Source organism: Paramormyrops kingsleyae, chromosome 5, assembly GCF_048594095.1.
Source record: "Paramormyrops kingsleyae isolate MSU_618 chromosome 5, PKINGS_0.4, whole genome shotgun sequence".
NCBI lineage: Eukaryota > Metazoa > Chordata > Actinopteri > Osteoglossiformes > Mormyridae > Paramormyrops > Paramormyrops kingsleyae.
In genome coordinates, this window is record NC_132801.1 from 23225350 (window position 1) to 23248056 (window position 22707).

The 22707-nt window shown below is 43.4% G+C and overlaps 1 protein-coding gene across 7 annotated transcripts in view; it reads right to left on the bottom strand.

Annotated features, from left to right (window-relative positions):
* mpp2b (MAGUK p55 scaffold protein 2b) overlaps nucleotides 1-22707 on the bottom strand; it is a 61395-nt gene that overhangs the window by 17934 nt on the left and 20754 nt on the right. For 5 of the 7 annotated variants that reach the window (XM_023820866.2, XM_023820868.2, XM_023820867.2 and 2 more), the window contains exons 3-4: nucleotides 5793-5893; nucleotides 79-231 (exon numbers count right to left, since the gene is read on the bottom strand). In XM_023820866.2, the coding sequence (XP_023676634.1) occupies nucleotides 79-231; nucleotides 5793-5893 (254 nt within the window). Of the gene's footprint in view, nucleotides 1-78; nucleotides 232-5792; nucleotides 5894-21240; nucleotides 21432-22707 lie in introns of those variants that run through there. The other 2 variants (XM_023820865.2, XM_023820864.2) reach the window with 2 other exon arrangements.

The following is a 22707-nucleotide window of genomic DNA, read 5'->3' on the forward strand; positions in this document are numbered from 1 at the left end:
AGCGTTAGCGCGCGCGTGTCGACGCGGCAGAGCGCGTCCGCCGCTGTCGGGGGAGCCGCGGGACCCGCCGGGCCTTACCTGGAAGTGGGGCTCCTTCAGGATGCGGGCCAGCTCGTCGGCGGCCTTGCTGCGGTGAGTCAGAGGGGTCAGATCCCTCAAGATCTCCTGCACCAGCTCCACATTGTTGTCTCTCACCGCTTCCAACTTGGTCTCCTCCATTTTCTCATGGGCCTATCAGGATCGTGGCGGGAGAAAATGTCTCATCCATGTAAAACACCCCCCCTCCCCCAAACACACACACAAACGCATACACAGAAGAGTGAGAAAAGCAGGATCTGCCTGATAGGTGTTTCTCCTAGTAGAGTGAGGTGAAATGGAACCTGAAGCCCATGAAATGTTCAGCGTGAATGTTGCACTGCTGCAGCACCACTAACCCCTCATACCACAGGCCCAACTGCCCTTTGTCCCCATGTCACACATTAAAATGCAGCTTTCCTCACAATGAAACCGCAGTCAGAACAGCAAATCAGTCCAGTTCTGCTTTTACAGAGAGAAAGAGGAGCAGTTCCAAAATATTACAAAGTATGCCGTTGCTGTTTAACTATTGATTTTCCTTTGTCTTCCTCTTAGGTGCCTTTTTTGCTGCTCATTCCCACAGCTGCCTTTTCATTTCTGGTTCTTCGACAACTGGATCGATTTTCCCCTTTCAGACCAACGCTCATACTTGGATGGACGTTGATTTGCCAAACTGTTCATAATGTCACAGCTCAGCCTTCAGAAAGTAGCTGCGTCAGAACAACATGCATTAATTCCCCTTCAGAGCTATTTTTGGTCTCACTGACTCAATTTTTTTCCCCTAACAAACACCAGGCGCCTTCCACGCAAAGAGCAGAAAGATACAGGACAGACACCATCGCAGAGACGTGTATAATTAGTCTGCTCCATCCTGGCTAAGACATATATTTCCATCTGACAACTCAGGCACCATCCAGGGCAGAAGTTTAACATCTAAGGAAAGCCAATCACCTGGGTGGGAATGACACACAGCCAATCGTATTCGGAAACACCAATCAATCACAAACCAATCGTGTTTTAGATGTTGCAACATTGCCAAAATAGTAACCTCAGTAAGATTAGTAACAGCAACACCTTCAGTAACACCTGCAGAGAGTATCCATGCTGCATCTAAGACACATGAAGGCATCTGGGGAACATTGTATTTGGAGGCAAAACTATTCCAGAACATCAGAGGTCTAAACACATTTTGATATATAAAAAAACATACAGCAACACTTTACTTAAAGAACTCATGTAGGGATACCTTCATAATGCATTTTAAAGCATTCATAAGGCATATGAACATGGCTATAACTAGTAATGAAAAGGCATAAGACATTATAGCCATGTTTATTATGCATTATGATTGCGCTATGAAGCTCTCATCTATAATGCACTATAGATACCTTCATAAACGCATTGTAATGGCTTATACTGACTATTACATATTGCGTAATACACATGGCTATAATGCATGCCTTTTTATAAATAGTTATAGCTGTAATACTTTATGACTGCATTACCATGCATTATGAAGGTATCTACAGTATAATGCATTATGATGACTGCTTTACGTAAAGTGTTCCCAAAGATACATATTGAGCCACACGTCCTTCCAACATTGATGTAGCTTAAAAGGAGCTCAAAAGACTAGATTGTGGAGGCAGATGGAGAAGCAAGAGATGATGGGTGAGAAGCCAGGAGGCAGCAGAGACCAGAGCAGGCACAGTTTCCAGACAGCATCCCACTGGCTAACTAAAGTGCGATAAAGACCATCGATCACCACCACTGATTTCAGACCCAAGGTGCCGCAGGAGAAGAAAAATGATAGCCTGGTCTGGAGCAGCCTCTTGACAGGTCGTGTTGCTATTCCCCACAACATGATTGGTGCCACATAGCCACCTTATTTGCTCAAGCTGCCAAACTGAAGATGTGCTCCCAGAAAGTCCAGACACTGACACTGCACTGCTCAGCATTTGCCATTAGAGCAGTTTATACAGGCTGATAATTGGGGATCAGTACTCAGGGGATTAACGGTCATAAAAGGTGATTCAGTACAGCAGCTGGAAAGAAAATAAGTGAATGGTACAGACCTGATAGCACCCTGCTCATCGCAACTGCTGCTCTCATCAGCCAGAGGGTTACCAGTGTCACATCAGACAAACAAGCCTTTAGCTACCGACTTCACATTAAAAATGACCTCTTTCACATTAAAAACTACCTCTTTAAAGCTCAAATCCGTTGGTGAGATAATGAAGTGCATTAACCAGTGACTCTCAAACCAGACATTGGGGACCATTGTAAGCTGATAATAGTCCCAATAAAGCCCTTAATTACTGAGAAGTGATTAAGCTTGTGAACTTATGGACTTATACCAGGACTCTTCAAATCTGGCCCTCCTTTCCAAATCCAGGCCGGGCTCACAGTTCTCCCAGGTAGTTAGTTTAATACTTACTGATTCTAATTGACCAGAGGTTTCACATCGGGCTCATGGGGAAAGAAAAGCTGGAAAACCAGCAGAGCTCGGCCCTTGAGTCAGAAGTAACAGTCACAGGCAGGAGACTGTGTCAGAACTGAGTTTTCAAATAATTGTGCAACTAAAATAAAATATATTCCTTTAACCTCATTTTATTTCATTTTTTGTATAACTCAAATAATAGCAACAATTTAGATAAAAATTGTTTGGAGAAACTGCATTATTAAAGATTCTATATAATAAAGTTATTAAGTACTACTGTATTATTATACAAAGGGATGACAAATTAAAATACATTTTTCTTTATTAATATCAAGTCAAATTATGAAAATAATTACATAAAACGCAATTTAGCTTAACAGCACAAAAACCAATTTATATAATGGCTTCCAAGAAAATGGAGTCACCAGTGTGTTTTGTTATAATTTTAATCTAGGTATTTCCTACCATTTTAATTTTCAGCTTGAAATGTGACAAGGTCAGAATAACAATAATGTGGTCAATAAAAATAAGGGGATATGAAGCCAGTCACTACAGTAACACAGCCAATTATACAGCAGTACAGGCCTGTGCCGCAGTAATAACATACTGAGGGGAAAGGATCAGACAATTCTAACGACAAAGACCAAGATTCCAAAACCTTCACATAACACAGAAGTGTTTCATAACACTTCAACACTGGCCTTTCAACACTGACAAGTCTCTACTTCATTTTCTCAAAATTCAGCAAATTATCTCCAGTACAACATCTATAGGTTGGGTGGATGAGGGTTTTTACAAGAGCTAATAAATAACTGAAAACCCTGACTTGATGCAACATTTTAACAATATCAATGCCATAATATGTGATAGATGAAGATTGTTGCAGTACATGTGACAATGTTTAGCTCGTACAGGTGAATAGAATTCACATTCCGGTATTATTTTATTGGCTCATTCACATTCTGATAATATTCTATTGGCTCATTCACATTCCAATATTATTCTATTGGCTCATTCACATTCTAATATTAGCCCCATGACTGGAACAGTCAGATCATATTAGATGTTATGAGGTAGAAGGCTTATCAAGAACACTGTTGTTTTGTGCTGCTGAACAATGTATGGTTTCCAAAAAAGCCATTAATGTCATTTTACAGAAAGGGGCAAATTTTTATTTATATAAAAGTACTAGACCTTTTAAAAAAATTCTGAAGCCTAGGACAATTTAAATTGCTAGGTCTGGTTGCCAAAGTTTAAAACCCATTAATAAAAACTGTCTGATGAATTGTCCTGCTCTATTACACTGAATACAAACTTTCATTTCACAGGCTGAACACACACTAACTGTAACTCCTCACGCTGCATTAATATTAACAGAAAGTCCAGGAGAGTCATGCCTCTAAAGCCCTTGGCGCAGTAACAGCTGAGTGGCTTCATCTCTAAACTTCTCTTCGCCCATCTTATCACGACTCAGAAGACACGCGCCAGTCAGTCTGCCTCAGAAAGACACAGATAATAGATGCCCTTCCTTCACAAGTGTTACTGGCCGTTCAGAAGCAGGGGGACCACATAGATATAGGGTAAAGAGCTCCACCGATGCAGTCCCAAGGGTTTTGAATCACGACATTCATCAGAAACTAAAGAAGATCCACTGAACCGTGACTCGGAAAATAAACAGTGTCTTGCCCAAGCTTTTTCTCATCCAGCCTTTTCTTAAAATACACAGGATCTCTAACTTTACAAAATTCATTATCCGACATTTTCACTACAAGGGAATATTAATCAATTATGCTTTGCCACAGGAAATGCAGTTAGTGTTTCCATCTCCTGCCAATAATGGCCACTTGATCTAGCCCCAGTTAAGCCCAGTTCCACTCACATTACGCAATGTTGCAGACAGGAACACTCTGTACACTGCCACACATGAAAAACAAACTATTCCCATAATAAGGTGAATTGTAATTTAAACTTTGGTTTGTGTTTCGCACTAATCTGCCTTTCAGCACAACTGCGATATTGTGCAGCATTTACGTCTGAATATGCATAAAGATACTGCACTGTAATCAACAAATAAGTCAACAGCACTATTAAGGAAGTGAAAAAGTGATTTAGGCAGTGGGGCATCCAAGACTATGCATTAATTATATTTATGTTACAACCTGAAGTTGTCTTACTTCTGTGTAATATATTGCTGAGAGACTTTTTTATTCTCGTCAATCACATTTCATTGCAATGTTGACCCTGTGCTAACTTGCATATGACGAATAAACAAAACTGAACTGAACTGGTGCTGGGCCATTTTTTTGTATGAACAAATTCTGTTTCTCTTAGAGAATAATCAATGAATTGGTTTATACACATAAATCACTAATACTAGGTTTTTCTTTTTTTGATTGATTATGCATTTGTTTCAGTACAATTTTTTCAGTTCAATCCTTATTGCTTCAAACCTCTTGAACTTAGCAATGAAAGTTCAAGTAATGATGCTTATGGTGTTAAAAGTGCCTTCCATCTTTTAAATAATTTTGATTAATATCCTAAAATGCACACCAAAGATTAGGAAACATGCTTTGTAATGAAATAGGTCCTGTATTTCAGATCTATACATCATGGAGACAGGGCATTTCACATTCAGCAGAACATCGTTTCTTCAAATTCTTCAAAGCTTCATTTTACTGTTCTGTAAAGGTGCACTGTCAAAGTCCAAAGATGGCCTTTATGCTTGTCTACCTTCAAGGGTATCACTTTCATATAGTATACTGGTGTTCCTGGCCACATTACAACGTACTGATCGCTGTAACCTGTGTCCAGTGAGTCAGCCATGACAGTACTTAGGGTCAATTGATTCAGCAACCAAAAGCATATTGACTTTGGAAATATGCCTGGATCTGTGATTTCTGGGGCTTGTCTCCTACCTCCAGTCAACTGTAGCACTACTGATAAAACAAGGTATTGAATACTAAATGGGTACCAAGCTAAACAATGTCAATAATTTCAGTTCGGGCCAGTTATGAAAGCATGATGATGTTTTATGGACGATAACATCCATCCATCCATCCATCCATTTACTGAAACTGCTTAATCCCAACTGGGGTCGCGGGGGGGACCAGATCCTATCCTGGGAACAATGGGCGCAGGCAGGAACCAACGCTGGGCAGGCGCCAACACACCACAGGGTGGACGATAACATATTCAGTGAAATGAAGTTAATTGCTCCATTCAGCTTCAGAGCCTACACCTCCATGCAATGGTATGGTTGGACAGGTAGTAAACTCACCACTGGGCTCTCCATGATGCCTTTGAGAAAGATGAGGTCCAGGTCATTGGCAGTAGTGGAGCTGGTACTGTCACTCAGGGTGTCCAGGACCTGATGCATAGCTACAAAGACAAACACCGATTATTACTGCGGCATATAAACATAATTCTAAAACCTTCATTTTCCTCAGAGCCTCACTGATAAGCATCTGCCTCATGCCTGAAGACCAAGTGATTGACAAAGATAAAACCAGGGCTGTCTTGTCTGTCTCCGTTTAGCCAGCTGTGAAACCACAGTGGACACATATTCATTATTGTGACTGTTAACTCAGATCTGCAGAGAATATAGGGAGTTTAAGGAGTGAAGCTCACCAAGCTCCACCAGGCTCAGCAGGTGTTTCTCGATCCCAAGAACACAAAGATCGTACTTGTGGTCTTGGCAAGACCAGTCCTGCTAACTTGCCTCCCAAGAACGAACTTGGGGTGCAATGAATCATGGGACTGGTCTCATTTGGCGAGAATGCAACCGATGTATTCTTGATATTTGGGCCGGGGCAAGAGCGACATTCAGGGATTTTTATCATCCTATGTACTTCTGTTCCAGAGTATTGGAACTGGTCTTTGGCAATGGAGTATCTAATGTCAAACAGGTACGCGGGAACTCAAACACGGTCAAGTATGCATATTGTGATTCAGCCAGAATCTTCACTAAAAATGAGCATGGCATCATTAGCATTAGCTTACAGGTTATCAACTCAACATCTCCAATCCATGTGCTGATATGACAAATGCAACTTTCTTCAAACAAAGGCACATTAATCCACCTACATAGTCAGGCTATATGAATAACAATGAAGCATCACCATGTACTCGCAGACAGGCAAATATGCAACCACAAATGTGCTACAGAATACACAGGCCTTCAAAAATAGCTAAATAAGTTTAGTTGCATTGGGAAGTGAGGGGTTTCACTAATTTAATAGTTTTAATGAGTTTATCTTTATGCAGCCCCATCTCCAATGTGATTTCTCCACAGAAACCCAATATTCAGAACCGGGCTCCAACAAACATTTCCAATCAGTTTTGATACTGATCCTCAGCTGAAGAAGTAAAAAAGCTATTTATACATGAAGGCAAATGCTGCGTTGTTAGCACTGCATATGAAATAACGCTCTGGAGGCCTGTGGAAACAGGGCGTCTTAAAGGAAGCCCCTGTCAGTTTCGCTGGGATTTCTCTGACACGTTACTGGAAGAGTTAAGGTTCAGGGAGAAGCAGGAAGTAAGTGCTGAACACCAACTCCATGACTCCAGTGGCCTGTAATACGAAGCGGGGTTACTGGCTTATTGGGGTAACTTGTCGGATTTAAGGTACCACAGTTTAAATGGACTTCATATTCGTTCACTTACATTTTGCCCAGACTACCTTAAATCCGACAAGTTACCCTGATAAGCCAGTAACCCCGCTTCGTAGTACAGGCCACTGGTCAGCCAAAGCAAGTTATTCATGGTTGGAACTTTCTAATATCAAACCCGTGATACTTTATTTGAGGGGGCACAAATAACTTAGTTACTCATTTCCTGCTCAAAAACAAATCATGAACTAATATAGTTACTGCATGAAATATATGAATCATCATGACTGATCCCTGATGAACGAACATGGGATCAGTAAACAACTAGTTACTGGTTTATTAACGCATTAAGTAATCATGTGCTACAACATTATGCCCCAAGTAAAATGTTACCAACAAACCTATTTATGACACCATGAGCCCCCACCACCTGAGGCTGGACTGAGCATCACCGGAATGGGATTTTGGAGCTATTTATTACTGCTATCACTCCAACAGCAATCATTCATATAGATAAGCTAATCTGTGCTGCCTGGAATAACTAAATCGCTGCTTGCTTTCAGGACTAACGTAGACTTCAAGTGATTAGTTTGTCCAGTAGTAGGCTTTCTTTTTTCGATTTACTGAATAATGCAACAACAGGCACAATTAGACTGAAACCTGTAGCCTACAGCTTGCCTAAAGGTTCATTTTCAAGAGACTGGGAGGAAGGAATGAAGAGTATGCGAGGAGACAACTTCTCCAAATTGCTGAAGGATACATCTGTCAGATGCAGCTGCTTTAGAACGTTTCGGTCTAAGAGCATTCCTCGTGATCAGGATTATAGCCGGGCTATGACGGAACGCTTCAGGCAGAAGAAATGCCCTGGGCAGAAACGGTGCTACCTAATGCACATTTAATAGATGAAACATCAGCAATGTCCTTTGCAATGAACAAATAAACCTTTTAGTATCCTGCAAGCTGAGTAGTGTTCTAAACATAGGCATCTTTAACAATATAGCGAAAGTAATGAAGAGCTGACCTTACCATTGCAACATGCTTAAATGGTTGCTATTTACTTAAATTATCAATTCCATTTGGCCTCCATTGGGTTATTGTTAGAAGGGCTTAATTGAAACTACATATTTCATATCAAGATGAGAAATTCATGTATTGAATGAGGAATTCAAGGATTCTAACCTGGTATGCACTGTGCTAGTAATTTCCTCCATATAATTATAAGAGATTCATTGCTCTCATCATGACCTGAAGCAGCTTTTGTGATAGACAGTTAATTGACTTGAAGAACATCTTGTATCAAAAGCATCAAATTAATAATCACAGGGGATTGGAGGCCCTATTCAGGGGGCTTCAGACACCCTGTTTCTCCCCTAGACCCCCTGAAAAGTTATTTTTCTGAGTTCGAATTAAATCCGAAATAAATAGCGAATCGTCCCGTATTTTCGTACACATTTCGTACCCCCCCTCCCCCCCCGCCATCCCCGCATCCCATTTTTCTTTTGATTGAAAGTGGTTAGCCTACTGGGCGCTGAGCCCCCCTAAGGGTCAAATCCTGAAATCGCCCCAGATATATTATTTTATATCGGCTCGGTTCGTGAGCTGCAGTTGATTGTGGTTGTTTGCAAGATGCTCTGCAATTTTTTATCATCCTGTTCTATTCAGATTTTAGAAGAGAGACAGAGTTGGATGGAACATGACGTATAATCATAACGAAGTAAATAAACTGGAAAGGAATCTGGTCACACCGTAATGTCGTAAATGTATACAGTACCACCCTATAAAGAATATAAAAACACATGAAATAGGGTCTGAATGTGCTAAAATTAATGTACTTGTCTAGTATAACCATGCGAGTAGCATCAGAGGTGCTTGTCAAAGAATATTGCAGTGTGTGGAAATGGAAAAAGACAAGCCAGAACAGCAGTACATTGAGGCATGTCTCACTTTCTCAACAGCAGGGACAGAGCTGCGCGTCGCAGGCTCCCAGTTGAGAGTGTTTTTCTTTGAAGAAAGGGGAAACAGCAAAAAACAATCATGGGAGTCTGTTTGTATCTAGCTTGTCTGGTAACACTGGGTAAAGGTTCTCAGGCTGCCTTAATACAGCAGGCTGGTCTCATCAACGTTAATTTCTACCTCACAATGATAACATTATCTTATATAAAACTATACACACACATGGACACACGGGCACACGGACGCACACACACACAGAAACGCAGACACTCACAAGAACACACACACAAACATGCACACAACATATAATAGTGTCCCAGCTCCTAAAGGAATCAGTTCTGCCCTGAAATAAAGGGAACATCATCCGCACATAGGAAGAATATAAGGTTTGGTTTTTATCGCCACTCCTGTTCTCACTGTAGCAGCTGTTACTGTTATGTATGCATTAATTTATTTAGTAAATGTTTTTGCCCAAAGAGACACTGAAGTGAGGATCAGAGAACAGGGCCAGCCATTACTCTGCTTGTTGTGGGATCTGAACCCATGACCATCCCGACATAGATCTCTACGCTGCTTTGCTACACGATGCATTATTGTGTTACAGTATAGTTGCTCTTGTTAAATATAGTGCCAGTGGGAACATGGACAGTTATGGTAATTACAACAATGGGATCCAGCAGTAGCGGAACGTCATCATGCTACCAGGCAGCATCTGAGGTCCATGCTGTGGAGGTTCTCTCCTCTTTCTCGCATCGGACCGGTGCTGTTAGCATTCTCACTGTTAGCATTCTAGCAAGTACGTGCATAGCAGGTTAAAACCCACAGCTGAATGGGAAATTTAATTTCCTTTAATGAGATTTACTGAGACAAATTATTCCAGCCTTTGTTAGTTATTGCTGTTCACTGAAATGTTCCAGCAAAAACACCGGCAAATGGCATGTTCTGCACAACCTTCATGCAGGCACCTCCCCTAGATTGAAGAAACAGCTACTGCCTGTTAACCATCCATCCATTTCCTGTAACTGCATGTCCTATTCAGGGTTGTGGAGGGTCTGGAACCAAACCCAGAGGCTATGGGTGCAAGGCTGGAAAGAACCCAGGATGGGGCACCAACCCAACACAGGGCACACTCTCATGCACACATGCCGCTATGGGCAATCTGATAACTCCAATTAACCTCTGCATGTGTTTGGACTATGGGGCGGGGGGGGACTGAAGTACCTGGAGGAAACCCCATAATGACATGGGGAGAACATGTGAATTCCACACACAAGGAGCTAAGGAAGAGGCTTGAGCGCTGGTCCCAGAGGTGCAAGACAACAGCACTAACCACTGCGCCAACATGCCGCCCCCTCTGCTCAGCATGTCATTTTATAAGAATCAATTTTTCAGAAATCTATTTTCTCTTAAGCACCCCTTGTTAGACATCATGAGAGACTCCAGCAGAAGCAAATGGCCAAGCATTCACTAGCCCCACTAGCTGGATTCACTAGCCACATTAGCTGGATTCACTAGCCCCGCTAGCTGGATTCACTAGCCCCACTAGCTGGATTCGCTAGCCCCACTAGCTGGATTCACTAGCCCCGCTAGCTGGATTTACTAGCCCCATTAGCTGGATTCACCAGCCCCGCTAGCTGGATTCACCAGCCCCACTAGCTGGATTCACTAGCCCCGCTAGCTGGATTCACTAGCCCCATTAGCTGGATTCACTAGCCTCGCTAGCTGGATTCACTAGCCCCAGATTGCTTGCTTTGCTTAGCCCATGGACTGAGGCCTCTTTCTCTGCTTAGGCGGTGGTGAAACTGTGAGAGAAACACCCTCATCATCATGCATGTAGACACAGAGCTGCAGAGAAGGGAGATGGGAAGAGGAGCGAAGCTCACCAGGCAACACCAGTGACGAGCTTAGCATCATTAGCATTAGCTTACAGGTCATCAACTCACAGCAGGCTGCGGAAGTGTCTCCAGTCACTGTGCTAATACAACAAATGTGACTTTCCTCAAGCAAAGGCACTTTAATACAGAGTCATGGTATATCACTAACAACATCCAGCTTATTGTAAGACAACGATCAAGCAAATATATATCCTTGGCCTTCAACATTAGCTATTAAGCTTAGCCACATTGCTAAAAGCTGACTGTCCAAAAGATAAACCTTTCTGGCCATAAATGTGCATAAGGAACTGTAGTGCATTAAACAAGGAGGGGGAAATAATAATAGAACCATTGCTTAGTGTCAGTTATGAATGGTCCATGTGATTTTCTAGCCAGCTGCATCACTGAGCCACTTTTGTGGCTGCATATACATACACGATCAACCTGGTCTCCCCAACAGTCCAATAGGAAGGCCCCATTCACTGAGCGTTAGCGTAAAAGACAAATCACATGCCCTGTTAGTAATCAGCAGCAGTAATGTTTCCTTATCTTTTCTGGGTCATATTTGAGCCTCAGTGGGCCGCCTTGAACTCCTAGAAGAACAGAATGCACAATCCCAGACGCTACTCTTATGACAGTGGTTTGTTTTTGACTCCCACAAGGCGCTCATTAATGATAATTACTGGTGCACAGCTAGTAATCCATTACCGTCATGATACAGCAGGTCCACACCTGCACCCTTCCTGATGATTGTGTGAGTGCTCCATTAAGAAACTCCACATTTGCTACATATTAATTGGTCAAACTCTTCTCTGAACAAGTAATCTATCAACCGACCGCCCATCCCAGCCGCCATCATTGCCATGCATCTTCTGGTCCAGCAAGGGGACTGCATTGTACTCATCACCCTGATATAAACAGTAGCATTTCCCCAAAGGGAGCTACTCATTACAAACAGGGACACATGGGGGTGGGGGGGTTCACTTTGTTTTTCTTTCCTCTGCCAGCCCTGCCGTAAGGCCAGAGATGAAGATAAAAATGATAAATCTTTTGTTTGCCCTGAGCACAGGTACACTGGAATGCTTTTCCCTTTGCCGACCCCATCTTGCACTCTCTAGCCTGGGGGGGGGGGGGGGTTGCTGAGGGTTAAGGACCTTACTCAAGGGCTCACAGACATGTGACTGTTCTGCTGAGGCCAGGGCTCAAACCGGCGACCTTCTGATTGCAGACACAGAGACGTAGCCCACGTGGTCGCTCACGACCTCCGCTGCTGCCTGGGCACGTCGCATCAGCTGCCCAGTGCAGCCCTACCCTCATTTCGTGTTGCCTGCCGCCTCGGCTTGCCCTGCATCGCTGCAGATGCCACTCCTCTCCCAGCATGCCTCGTCGCGTTTGCCCGCATGCTGCAATCCCCCCTACACCAGCATCGGGGTAGTGCAGACGTGAGCAGCCTTGAGGACTGGTACCCCTAGTAAATTAGATTCAGACGGGTGCATTCCACTAACGACGTATCCATCAAGTGGGATTTCCAAACCTATTTGGGCCAAACAAGGTTAAAAACCATCTAGCTAAACTGATCCTGCAGATAAACACTTTTTGTTTCTGGAACATGTATGAGACTTCTGAAAGTGTTGCTTCCACACAATCAATATAACAAGTGACAAGTCTCACTGCAGCCTAAAGCGACAGTGTATAATTAGAGAGAATGGGTCAGCCCCCCACGTCTCTCTCTCCAGCATGTCTCTGCGATTATATTTTGCGGGCTGACAACCCACCCCGCACACACACACACACACACACACACACACACGCACACACACACACACAAACATACACACACACACACACATCTTTCCCTCCCCAGCCGACAGATCGTAATAGAGATGGAGAAGGAGCCTGCTGACAGCATCAGACTACAGCTGGCATCTTGTATGGCCCGTGGAGAGACATTAGCCCCAGTCCCCCCACCCTCCCCACGATGGTGGCCCTCCACCCACACACCGTTGCCTGGCTTTTTGCACCCGCGGAGTCCCCATACTAGAATACCAATCCATTATATACTCTGCCCTGGGACTGGAAGTAAGGAGCAAAAAAAAACAGCGTGGAAGTGGGAGACGACGGAGAAGCGCACAATGCACACATTCCGGAATGCAAAGAACTCGATTTCTATATCAGGTAAGTCCAGCTTCTTTGAGGAGATGTTTACGAAACAAGTTTTATGAAAAAGGAAACTCAAGGACCAGCTGGCGACTGTATTTATTTTGCAATACTTATATTGCAAAACAGACGACATTTAATGAGTATGCCTTAAAAAGTTAAAAAGGCTTCATAAATTCCCCCTGATCGTAAATCCCCGTATGAAGAGGTATGGCGCTGTAGACAGTGTGGACTATCATATTCCAAGTGTTTAATTTAATGCTGTCATGTGGCAATAAAGTTAGCTGCAGTGCAGTAAGGATCTGCAAAAGTATGAACCACAGGAAATGAAGTAAATACTCAAAGAGGGCAATCAGCAACCACCAATCAAAAACCTGGGGTGAACCACACTGGGAAACGGGGGGCGGTTTCCATAGTTACACAGAATCACCACAGAAAATCAGTTTGATTTTGACCAATTTTCCCACTCATACTTGTGACCAGCACAAACACGCCCCCCCCCCCAGCACCTCAGCCGCCTCCATATCAGCTTTAGCTGTCAGGGACCCTTCTCTTCGAATGCGAGTTCTGCTGCAGCTTCGGTTCTCCCATCAGCTCAGCTGCACTGCGATGCGATTTACGAATGCAACATCAAAATCGCAATGCAACTGGGACAGCAAGCGGCAGACGACATAGCAAAACAGCTCGATGATTATGGAGAATTATGAAAATTATTGTGTGTCACCTCACGTTTCCAGAGCTGGGGGTCCAAATTCCCCCCTGCTCTGTGTGTGGAGTCTCTATGTTTTTCCCGTGTCGTGCAGAATTCTCCTGAAGGCCAAAAGCATTCAGTCAGATGAGATGTGCCATGTTGAATGGGCTCCAGCCTCACTGTCACCCTCTACTGGATAATCGGTTATGGGAGATGGAGGGATGGATGGATGGAATATGGGGCACGTTTACTGTCATATCACTGCCTCACAGTCACTGGAAAAACTGTCATGCATCATTGGCTTTTAGATCATGACATTTTCACATTCGCAAATATCTGGGAGCAGAGTGTCGCCCCAGCTGTGCATCAGTCCCACCATCGGAGCAGACGCCTGCTGGAGGAGCAGCACAGCTGCACATCCGTCTGCATCTACCGGCTCTCACAGCTGCCTTATTTCGGGCCTGTTATGTAAAGACCCAGCGCCCTGGAAAAGACCATAATATTCAGAATGGCTGAAGGTAAAAGAGAAGGACGAACATCAACACAATGATAAACCTCCCTTTGGGAAGCCTGAGGACCCAGACAGGACGTTCTTGAGAAATGTCGTCTATATGGTCTCCGGGAACCAACACCTAATAACGACCCGCTCGCTCATTTTCAGTCTCCCTGGCGCGGCACAGTGGGTCAGTGTTTAGCAACGTTGCCAGACACCTCCGGGACTGAGGGGCTGGGATGCTGCCTTCAGCTCTGTGTGTGGGGGCTTCATACGTTCCCCACGCACCGTGTGGGTTTCCTCCAGATATCCAGGCTTCCTCCAAACACAGGTGGTTTGGTGAATCGGAGTATCTAAATTGTAAGTGCGTGCATGCGTGTGCCCTGTGATGAACTAGCATCCCTGTCCTGTGCAGTGCTATTATAGCATATTTAAGGAAATGCAGAGCTAGATAAATTACTGTTATTTGGAGCAATTAACAAGGATGGAAAGAGAGTATCACAGACAACCAATAGATGTTCCATCTTTACTTATTTTGTGAGTACTGAACCCTTTTCTTCATCTCTATAGATATTCACACAGAATGGAATTTACAGTTGAATGCCAGTGAGCATCTGCTATTGTCCACCACTCTGTACATGCAGACAATAGGAGAGCAGAGCCTTTCATCACTCAGAGAAGCAGAGGCACGGCTACAGCGACCACCTCCTGTTGCTAAGGGTCTGGGTAGGAGGATAGCGGGGGGTGGGAGCGTCAAGCTCTGCCCTGCTGTCACTGGGTCATAAGAGGCCCTATGTCTTCCTGAGAAGTGTCCCTTTGTGTCACCCCCTCAAGGAAAAGCTTAGACTAATGATCTTGTTTAGCAAGCAACAGCCAGTTTGAAAAGAACGCAGGGACATATGGACGCAATGCCCACAGGGAATAGCCTCATACCTCTTGCGAGGTCACGTTTCGGGTTTGGATACTGAATGATGTGGTGATACTGAAGCCGAATGCCAACCAAGATCTTTGGTTCAAGACTCTCCTGTCTGCCAAACTTCAATTATATTAGGTAGTTTTACTGTAATATTCCTTAGTCAGTCTCCAGCTCACACCTACAAGCACTGTCAGCACTTGGCTTGGTGCGACGTCAATGTGGTCATTTTTTTAAATCAAATGACTGCCGAGTTTTTATATAGTCAGACCCATTAATTAGTCAATCCAACCATAAAACGATGAGATCAGTCAACATGAGAGGAACAAATAACGGTAAAGGATGCGGTTGAAAAAATATACATTTTTAGGTGTGACGGAGTTATTATGTCTGCAGATGAATCATAAAAGCACAATATAAATCACATAAACAGTTAAGTTAAAAAATACCAGCATCCATGAATAAGATATCCAAGTTTCCTGAAAGGAAAATCAAAAGTATGTATATTTTTGGTGCAAGCTAACAAGAACACCTGCGCTTTGCAGCATGGATCCATCTACCACAGCTCCAAGGACAGGAAAAAGTGAGCAGAAGTGGGTGGACATTAGCTTGCATGCTTTCTCCTTGTTGTCGTCCATTCAGGTAGATTCTTAAAGGGGTATGTGTGGGTCCTCCAGCACCAGGAAACACATTCTTGACCCAGTCCACTAAAAGCTCTGAAGAACATCATGATGCATGTTGTACTATGTGAGTATGGTGCATGGAGATCTGTAAGGGCGATTATTTTGTCAGCATGGTGAAAACAGTGCGACCAGGCTGATATTCTGTTCAGTATAGTGAGCAGATGAGCAATTTTCTGTCATAACATATGTATAAATATTAAACGATACGTATTTATTTAACAGCATGTAGCAAATGTTGCTATATATACTAATATCCAGGCACAAAATGTATATTCGGTAACACTGTACTTAAGGCTATGCTTTTAGTAATTTATAAACACATTCATAATGAATTATAGTGCATTCATAAAGCATTATAAACATGGCTATAAATATTAATCAGAAAGCATAACACATTATAGCCATGTTTATTATGCATTATATCTGCCCTGTGAAGCTCTCATTTATAAAGCACTATAAATGCACTACAAATCATCCTTAATGCTTGTATACTGACCATTATAATGCAATATAATGGTATCTATAGTGTGTTTTAGATGAGAGCTTCATATAGCATTCATAATGCGTAATAATAGCCATGTTTATAATGCTTTATGAATGCATTATTATTTGTTATGAATGTGTTTATAAATTACTAAAAACATGGCCTTAATTAAAGTGTTACTGTATATTCTAGGATATAAGTGGTATTGTTGCTGTTTTTAGTCTCATAAGTATACAGCATATTGAGCAGCAGGCTATGTGATTTTCCCCTCACTTTGGGGCATTATTACAGGACAGCAGGCTGATCCGCTGGCTAACTAATGTGACAGCGTGTAATCAGTGTTATTCAGCTTTGCTTTTCTCAGAGCAGATAGAGTTTTGCCTTTTTCTGCTTTTTTATTATATTCTATATTTTAAATTATCTGGCACCTTCAAAACATTCACAGGCAGAAGTTTTTTTTAAACTTTATGTTGTATATTTAATAACATATTCTAGCACATCTTACTATTAGAAATCGGATTTCAACTCAAAATCCCGTCCCTTCCCCTTTCTACAGCAAACCACTTCTTAAACATCAGCTGATTACCAAAATAAAGCAGGGAAAAGCAAAGTAAAAACTGCCCCCAGCCTGCCTGTTTCCCCACTGCCTTCCGTTCCTGACCAATAAGGGTGCTTCACTGTGTCAGTAATCATAAAGACAGTCAGGAACTGCAGGACTGTGTTGGATTCTTAGTTTTTCAACTATTTTCAATAACATTATCAGTGTTAATGCTGACAAAGTACGGATCACCCACACTGACATTTCCATTCTGTTGCAGGACTCTGTCGATTTCTTGTAGCGACGACCTATGTCATTGCTTTGGTCGTGCAATTGGAAGTATGCTGCTTCACGATGAAGGAAGTCGGGCAAAGAGTCACGGTGAGTCTCAGCTAAACAGTAATGTTGACATCCACAGCAGAGCGGGACGGGAGTGGCTGTCCCCTCGGGGGCGTCCCACAACGTGAGTCCCAGGCAACACGGCAGCGCCAGGCAAATTTCAGAATAGCAACTGTAATATTAATGATTGGCTTCTACACTGCAGCAAGCAGCTTGGAAAGGTAATAAGCTTGAAATAAGAGAGCTGTGGATTAAGACAGCGAAAGGCAGGGGTTTAATTACAGTTTGGTTACACAGACAACACCCCCCCAGAAAAAAACTGCCACAATAGATTATTATGGGTAACAACATTCTGTGGGTGCTGTTCACAAGCACAGAGCATTTCCACGAGGCTGTCAAAACAGGGCCTTCAGCAGTTTGGACACAGCAACAGTGAAATCTAAAGGTGAAATACATACAGTACAGCAGGAGAACAAAGAACTGGACATGGACCTTGAGATCCTTGACATGGTAACGCCTCAGCTGACACCTCGCTTCAGCTGTCTGTTAAAGCCGTTTCGGTTTAATTGCCACCGGCGAAGAAACCCAACCGTTCTGTCAGTATCAATCTTGGCATTTGGCAGAGTCCACCGTCCCGTCACTCAGAATCCCACGAAAACCAACACCGTTAAGGGCAACATCCCCGAGAAACAAAACACAGCCGACCCAACAAGAAAACAGAGGAAAACACAGCCATCTGACTCAGGGAACAAGCTGTTCTCCGTCTCCCTGGACAATCGCTCAGGTTCCACGTTGAATAAACAAGGTGAACATTCCCAGCAATGAATCTGTTGAAGGTGTTGCTGTCAATCACTTCAAAAGGTACCCAGAGAGCCCATGAGCGATGTCGCCAGGCCATTTCTTACAGAAAGTGCCTTTTGCGTTTCATTAAGTGTCTGTGTTCTAAGTATAACTTCATAAATGAATGTTTTGCCGGTAGTCCCAATGAGGCGGCACAGCAGCTGAGTTCCTCTCCGTTCGCATTAAACTTAATTCCCTGGCACTTCCAGCAGCACAGCAGCTGACTGCAGACTGTCGCCACACTCTAAGTTCCCACCCCTCTCAGACACCTGCAGTATTCATTTTCCAACCCCAGAAACACTGTCAAAAAGAGTAATAGTGCATTACATCTCCAAACACAGGCAGCTTTGACATGTTTCACTTAGTAGTAAAAATGGAATATTAATGAAGATAATTTAACACAGCTGGGGGTGACTGGATCATAAAAAGACATATTTTTAACAGCGCGATACAAGCATCTGTAACGTTCTTAATTATAGCGACCCCAATGATGCTGAGCCTTACTTAAATGAGCAACAGCGTGTGTGAATTTAGGCGGCGCCAGACAGCATGTAACGAGGTCGTCTCCGTTACCATCGCGTAATTAGTGTAAACGCAGCGGAGACCCGTTCATTCGTTAGCTACATCATTGATCAGCAGCAACACCTTCTCGGCCTTCAGTTGGAGAGCAGGATGAGAATGCTAACACAAAGCTTTATCGACAACAGCAAGCACACAAACAGAGCACGGACGACGCAAGGGCTGCCTGGCAACAGCATCGCTCTCACAGACCCGCCCACATGCTGGCGTTTCTTACCGGGACACACTGACAATTAAGGAATGAATTAACCACTAACCAGCTCTGGAAATAAGGCAAAGGGGGAATCAAATGGTGAAATGATCTGGGTGTCCTTTTAGTGTCCCGTCAAGAAACAATAAAGAGAGAAATAATTTATGTATGTTGTCATTGATTACTATTGTTTTTTTTCTGATGGGAAAATATTCTTCATAAAAAACCCTCCAAGGTTGGTGCTCTGGATGCTGCCCCCAACGCTGTGTGTTGAGTTTGCATCTTCGTGCTGATATCCCAGTAAGCGTCTCAGGCAGCAGAAGAGAAGCTTTTCTGTTTGTTTTATGAAGACCTAAAGATCTTCTGGAACTAACACCAGAAAAAAAAGATATCACTTTGATCATAGGTGATCGGAATGCTAAATCAGGAAATCAAAAGGTAAAAAAAAGAGAGATAAGCCTACTTTAGCGTTTTTCACCTGCATTTGATCCTTTGATTGGGCCATTCAAGCCCCGTTGAGTACAGTGGAGCTGAGTTGCCCCGTGCTGTTCGACAGCATGGACAACGCTGTCTGCTGCTGATTCTTTTAGTCAATTAAATTAATCTCAGTGGGAATCTGTTACAACCTACGTCACGATGATAATAAGAATGACAGCAGTTTGCTGTCTATTACTTGTGCGTTATGCATGTGCTGAGCCAGATGGCCTTTAAAGTCAGTGGAAATCCTGTGAGTTATTACAGAAGTTCATCCACATGATGAGCACGGTAAGCAGTAAAATGCTTCCCGAAATTCAGAGGAACACTCCACTAAAAACGCTCCTGAGAAAATGCACCCTCAGACCCCCATACATAATGCATATGTGCTGGCTTTTGCCGGAACAATCGTGACAATACTCGATGGCCTTCTGTGTTTTCACTATCACTATGGCGATGCCGGTTTTCCAGCAGCACACCCAGCCCCTGGATACAGTGGCAGTGATGCTGAGGCGATGTCTGCAGAAAGTGTGAAGGCCACCATCCTCATCTATTGTGACCTTTTCACTGATTTGCCCACCATTCCCACATCATTCATTCCATCAATGACAGATACACGGACTATTAAGGCTCCAATAACCAATACAAATGTCTGAATATCACACACACCAGAAATATGTCATTTGTAATGGGCAAGAGATGGCAAACTGAAATGAGCTCTGGGAAGTTCACAGAACATCATGCTGTACATCCTCACACTTGCATTTGCAATTTGTGAGAATATATCTGTGACTGCAATCAACCTTCCTTATGGTTAAGGTTAGGGATGGGTAGGGGTTAAGGATGTCATTGTTGGGGTTAGGGTTTTGCCTACAGAAATGAATGGACCCACAAAGATATAGGTACATAATCTGTGTATGTGTGTATGGATTAGGTTTATATTATATTATGGGGACCAAATTTCCCCCATAATGTAATAAAAACCTATTATTTTGACATTGTGGGGACCATTTTTCAGGTCCCCACAAAGATCTGTGACTGCAATCAAAAAAGCAAAAATACCAAAAGTATTTTGTTCGGTTACTCATGGTTAAGCTTAGGGCTGGGTAGGGGTTATGATTGTCATGTTAGGATTATAGTTTTCCCCACAGAAATGAATGGAGAAATGAATGCAGCAGTCCTCACAAAGAAATAATTACACACCTGTGTGTCCGTGCATGTGTGTGTGTGTGTGTGTGTGTGTGTGTGTGTGTGTGTGTGTGTGTGTGCATGCATGTGTTCCCATTCTCCTGGGGGAATTTATCTTGTTGAGACAATCTACATTGCATTCACATATTAAGCACTTAAAAGGTGAATATTTACCTCAGTAATTTATAACACATTTCATAGATCCAGTGAGATTGCTTGTGAAAGCGCTGCCGTGTGCACAGGGCTTGGCACTGCCACAGACTCTCGTTTTGCAGGCTACTTTACACCTCAGGTCCAGCTTCACAGGGTGACCACATCCCTCACTGCCCCAGCCAGGCTTCCGCGGAGCCGCATTCTCAGTTTCCCCGTACAGAAAGAATGCTGCAAACCACACATAATGACGCTGACATCCACAAACCGCCCACAAAGCTGACCAGCAGTGATTAAACAGATGGCAGCATCGAAGCAGCCCACCCTGCCTGTGCGATCGGACCTACGTACAGTACATTCCCCTACCTGTGTCATCTCTCACGCACTAAGCACAACCCTTAATTTTATTCCTGGTACCTATGAGGCACTTCTGTCTTACCTTCCTCTGCCTCTATAGAGTAAACAAGTAAGTCCTCCTTTGTCATTTGGCTAAAGTTTAGCTGGGACAGATGGACAACTCTCAAGCACCTGCAGTCCCCTCTTCCCCCACTTTTTGCTAACCCCTTGCCCACCTGCTTTCAGCTCCAGGCTTTCCGAGGAGTTCTGGGACTCCGCCTCTTCCAGCGAGAGCCGCCTGGGAGGGCTACTGGCCATGTCACGGCCAGATGTCAGCGAGCGAGCGAGGCAGCGCAGCGGTGCAGCTCCTCACGCTGCCTTTGTGTCTCCCTCTCCGCCTCTCACTTCTGTGCGGTTTGACTGAGCCTCTCTGCCCGTCTCTGACAGACGGAAAAATGGGGGGCGGAGTATGATGGGGCTGGTGGGCGGGGCATTCTGGAGGAGCCAACCAATCACGCGCCCATCATTATTATGCTGGGCACAGCCTTGCAAGCAGGTGTCATAAACAAACAGACAGAAGGATGCAGAAGCCATGGTGTTATCTCCCCATTTGCTTTAGATTAAATCCGTTCTAAACTTGGACGTCACGTTAAAGATAAAGCTGAAGTAAATTGGTTATATTTTCAGGGTTCTAACAATCAATCTGATATAATACCGTGCAATTAATTTCAGTTCTACATCCAAAAGCACTGACTATGAATTACTTTAAGTTTTTTCTGTACACTATTCAGATGATTCTGTCCAGTTTGATGCAAGGTCTTCACTGCCTCTACCAGAAAGCTCTATAATTCTGTAAAGGGCCAAACCCAGAGGTGGTGAGGTCTCTCTGGGAGATCAAACTTAAGAAGAGTCTCTCTGGCTGGGCATCAATAACTAAGAAACTTTCATTGCTCCAAAACACCCAAACATTGAATTCAATCAACATCATTTCACCTTCGATCAATTTAAATGGACTGCAGCTCACAGTTTCATCCAACATCCTGTAAACAGTCTTTCAATGGGAACAACGAACCTAATTGTTTTCAAAACTGCATCTGTCTGGTTACAGAGAGGTTCCATGGAGTGTATTGTGACCCTGATGACAGCATATACCATTTGAACTTACTGAGACCCACCTTTTGCTAAAATGACATTTAAAAAGCCTTTACTGGAAGTAGATGGCTACGAAAGCAGCTCATACAGTATCTTGGGGGTAATGACATTGTTTTTAATCAAAAACAGCTTCCAATAAGTCTCCAGCAGCTTCCCAATAGTAAACATTGATTCAGATTTCAATGACAAAATGAAGTTTCATTGATAGTCTTGAAACTATGCACCACTGGCATTGCACTAAGAACTGTCATTATCAACAAAATGTCTTCCTTAGATCAACTGAGATTCTCCTTTTAAACACACTATGTACTGGCATGTTTGCCTATGCCCAAAATTATGGCTATATATCAGTACTACTCATCGCTTATTGTCAGGGGAGCTGGAGTCCATCCCAGGCACAAGGATGAACAGGAGGTTGTGGCCCGTGACAAGGCACATATATCGACACACTGTGGGCAATTCAGAGACACCAATCAGCTTAAGCAGATTTCCCTGGACTGCATGCGGACACCAGAGAACCTGGATGAAACCCAGGCAAACTCCGCACACGA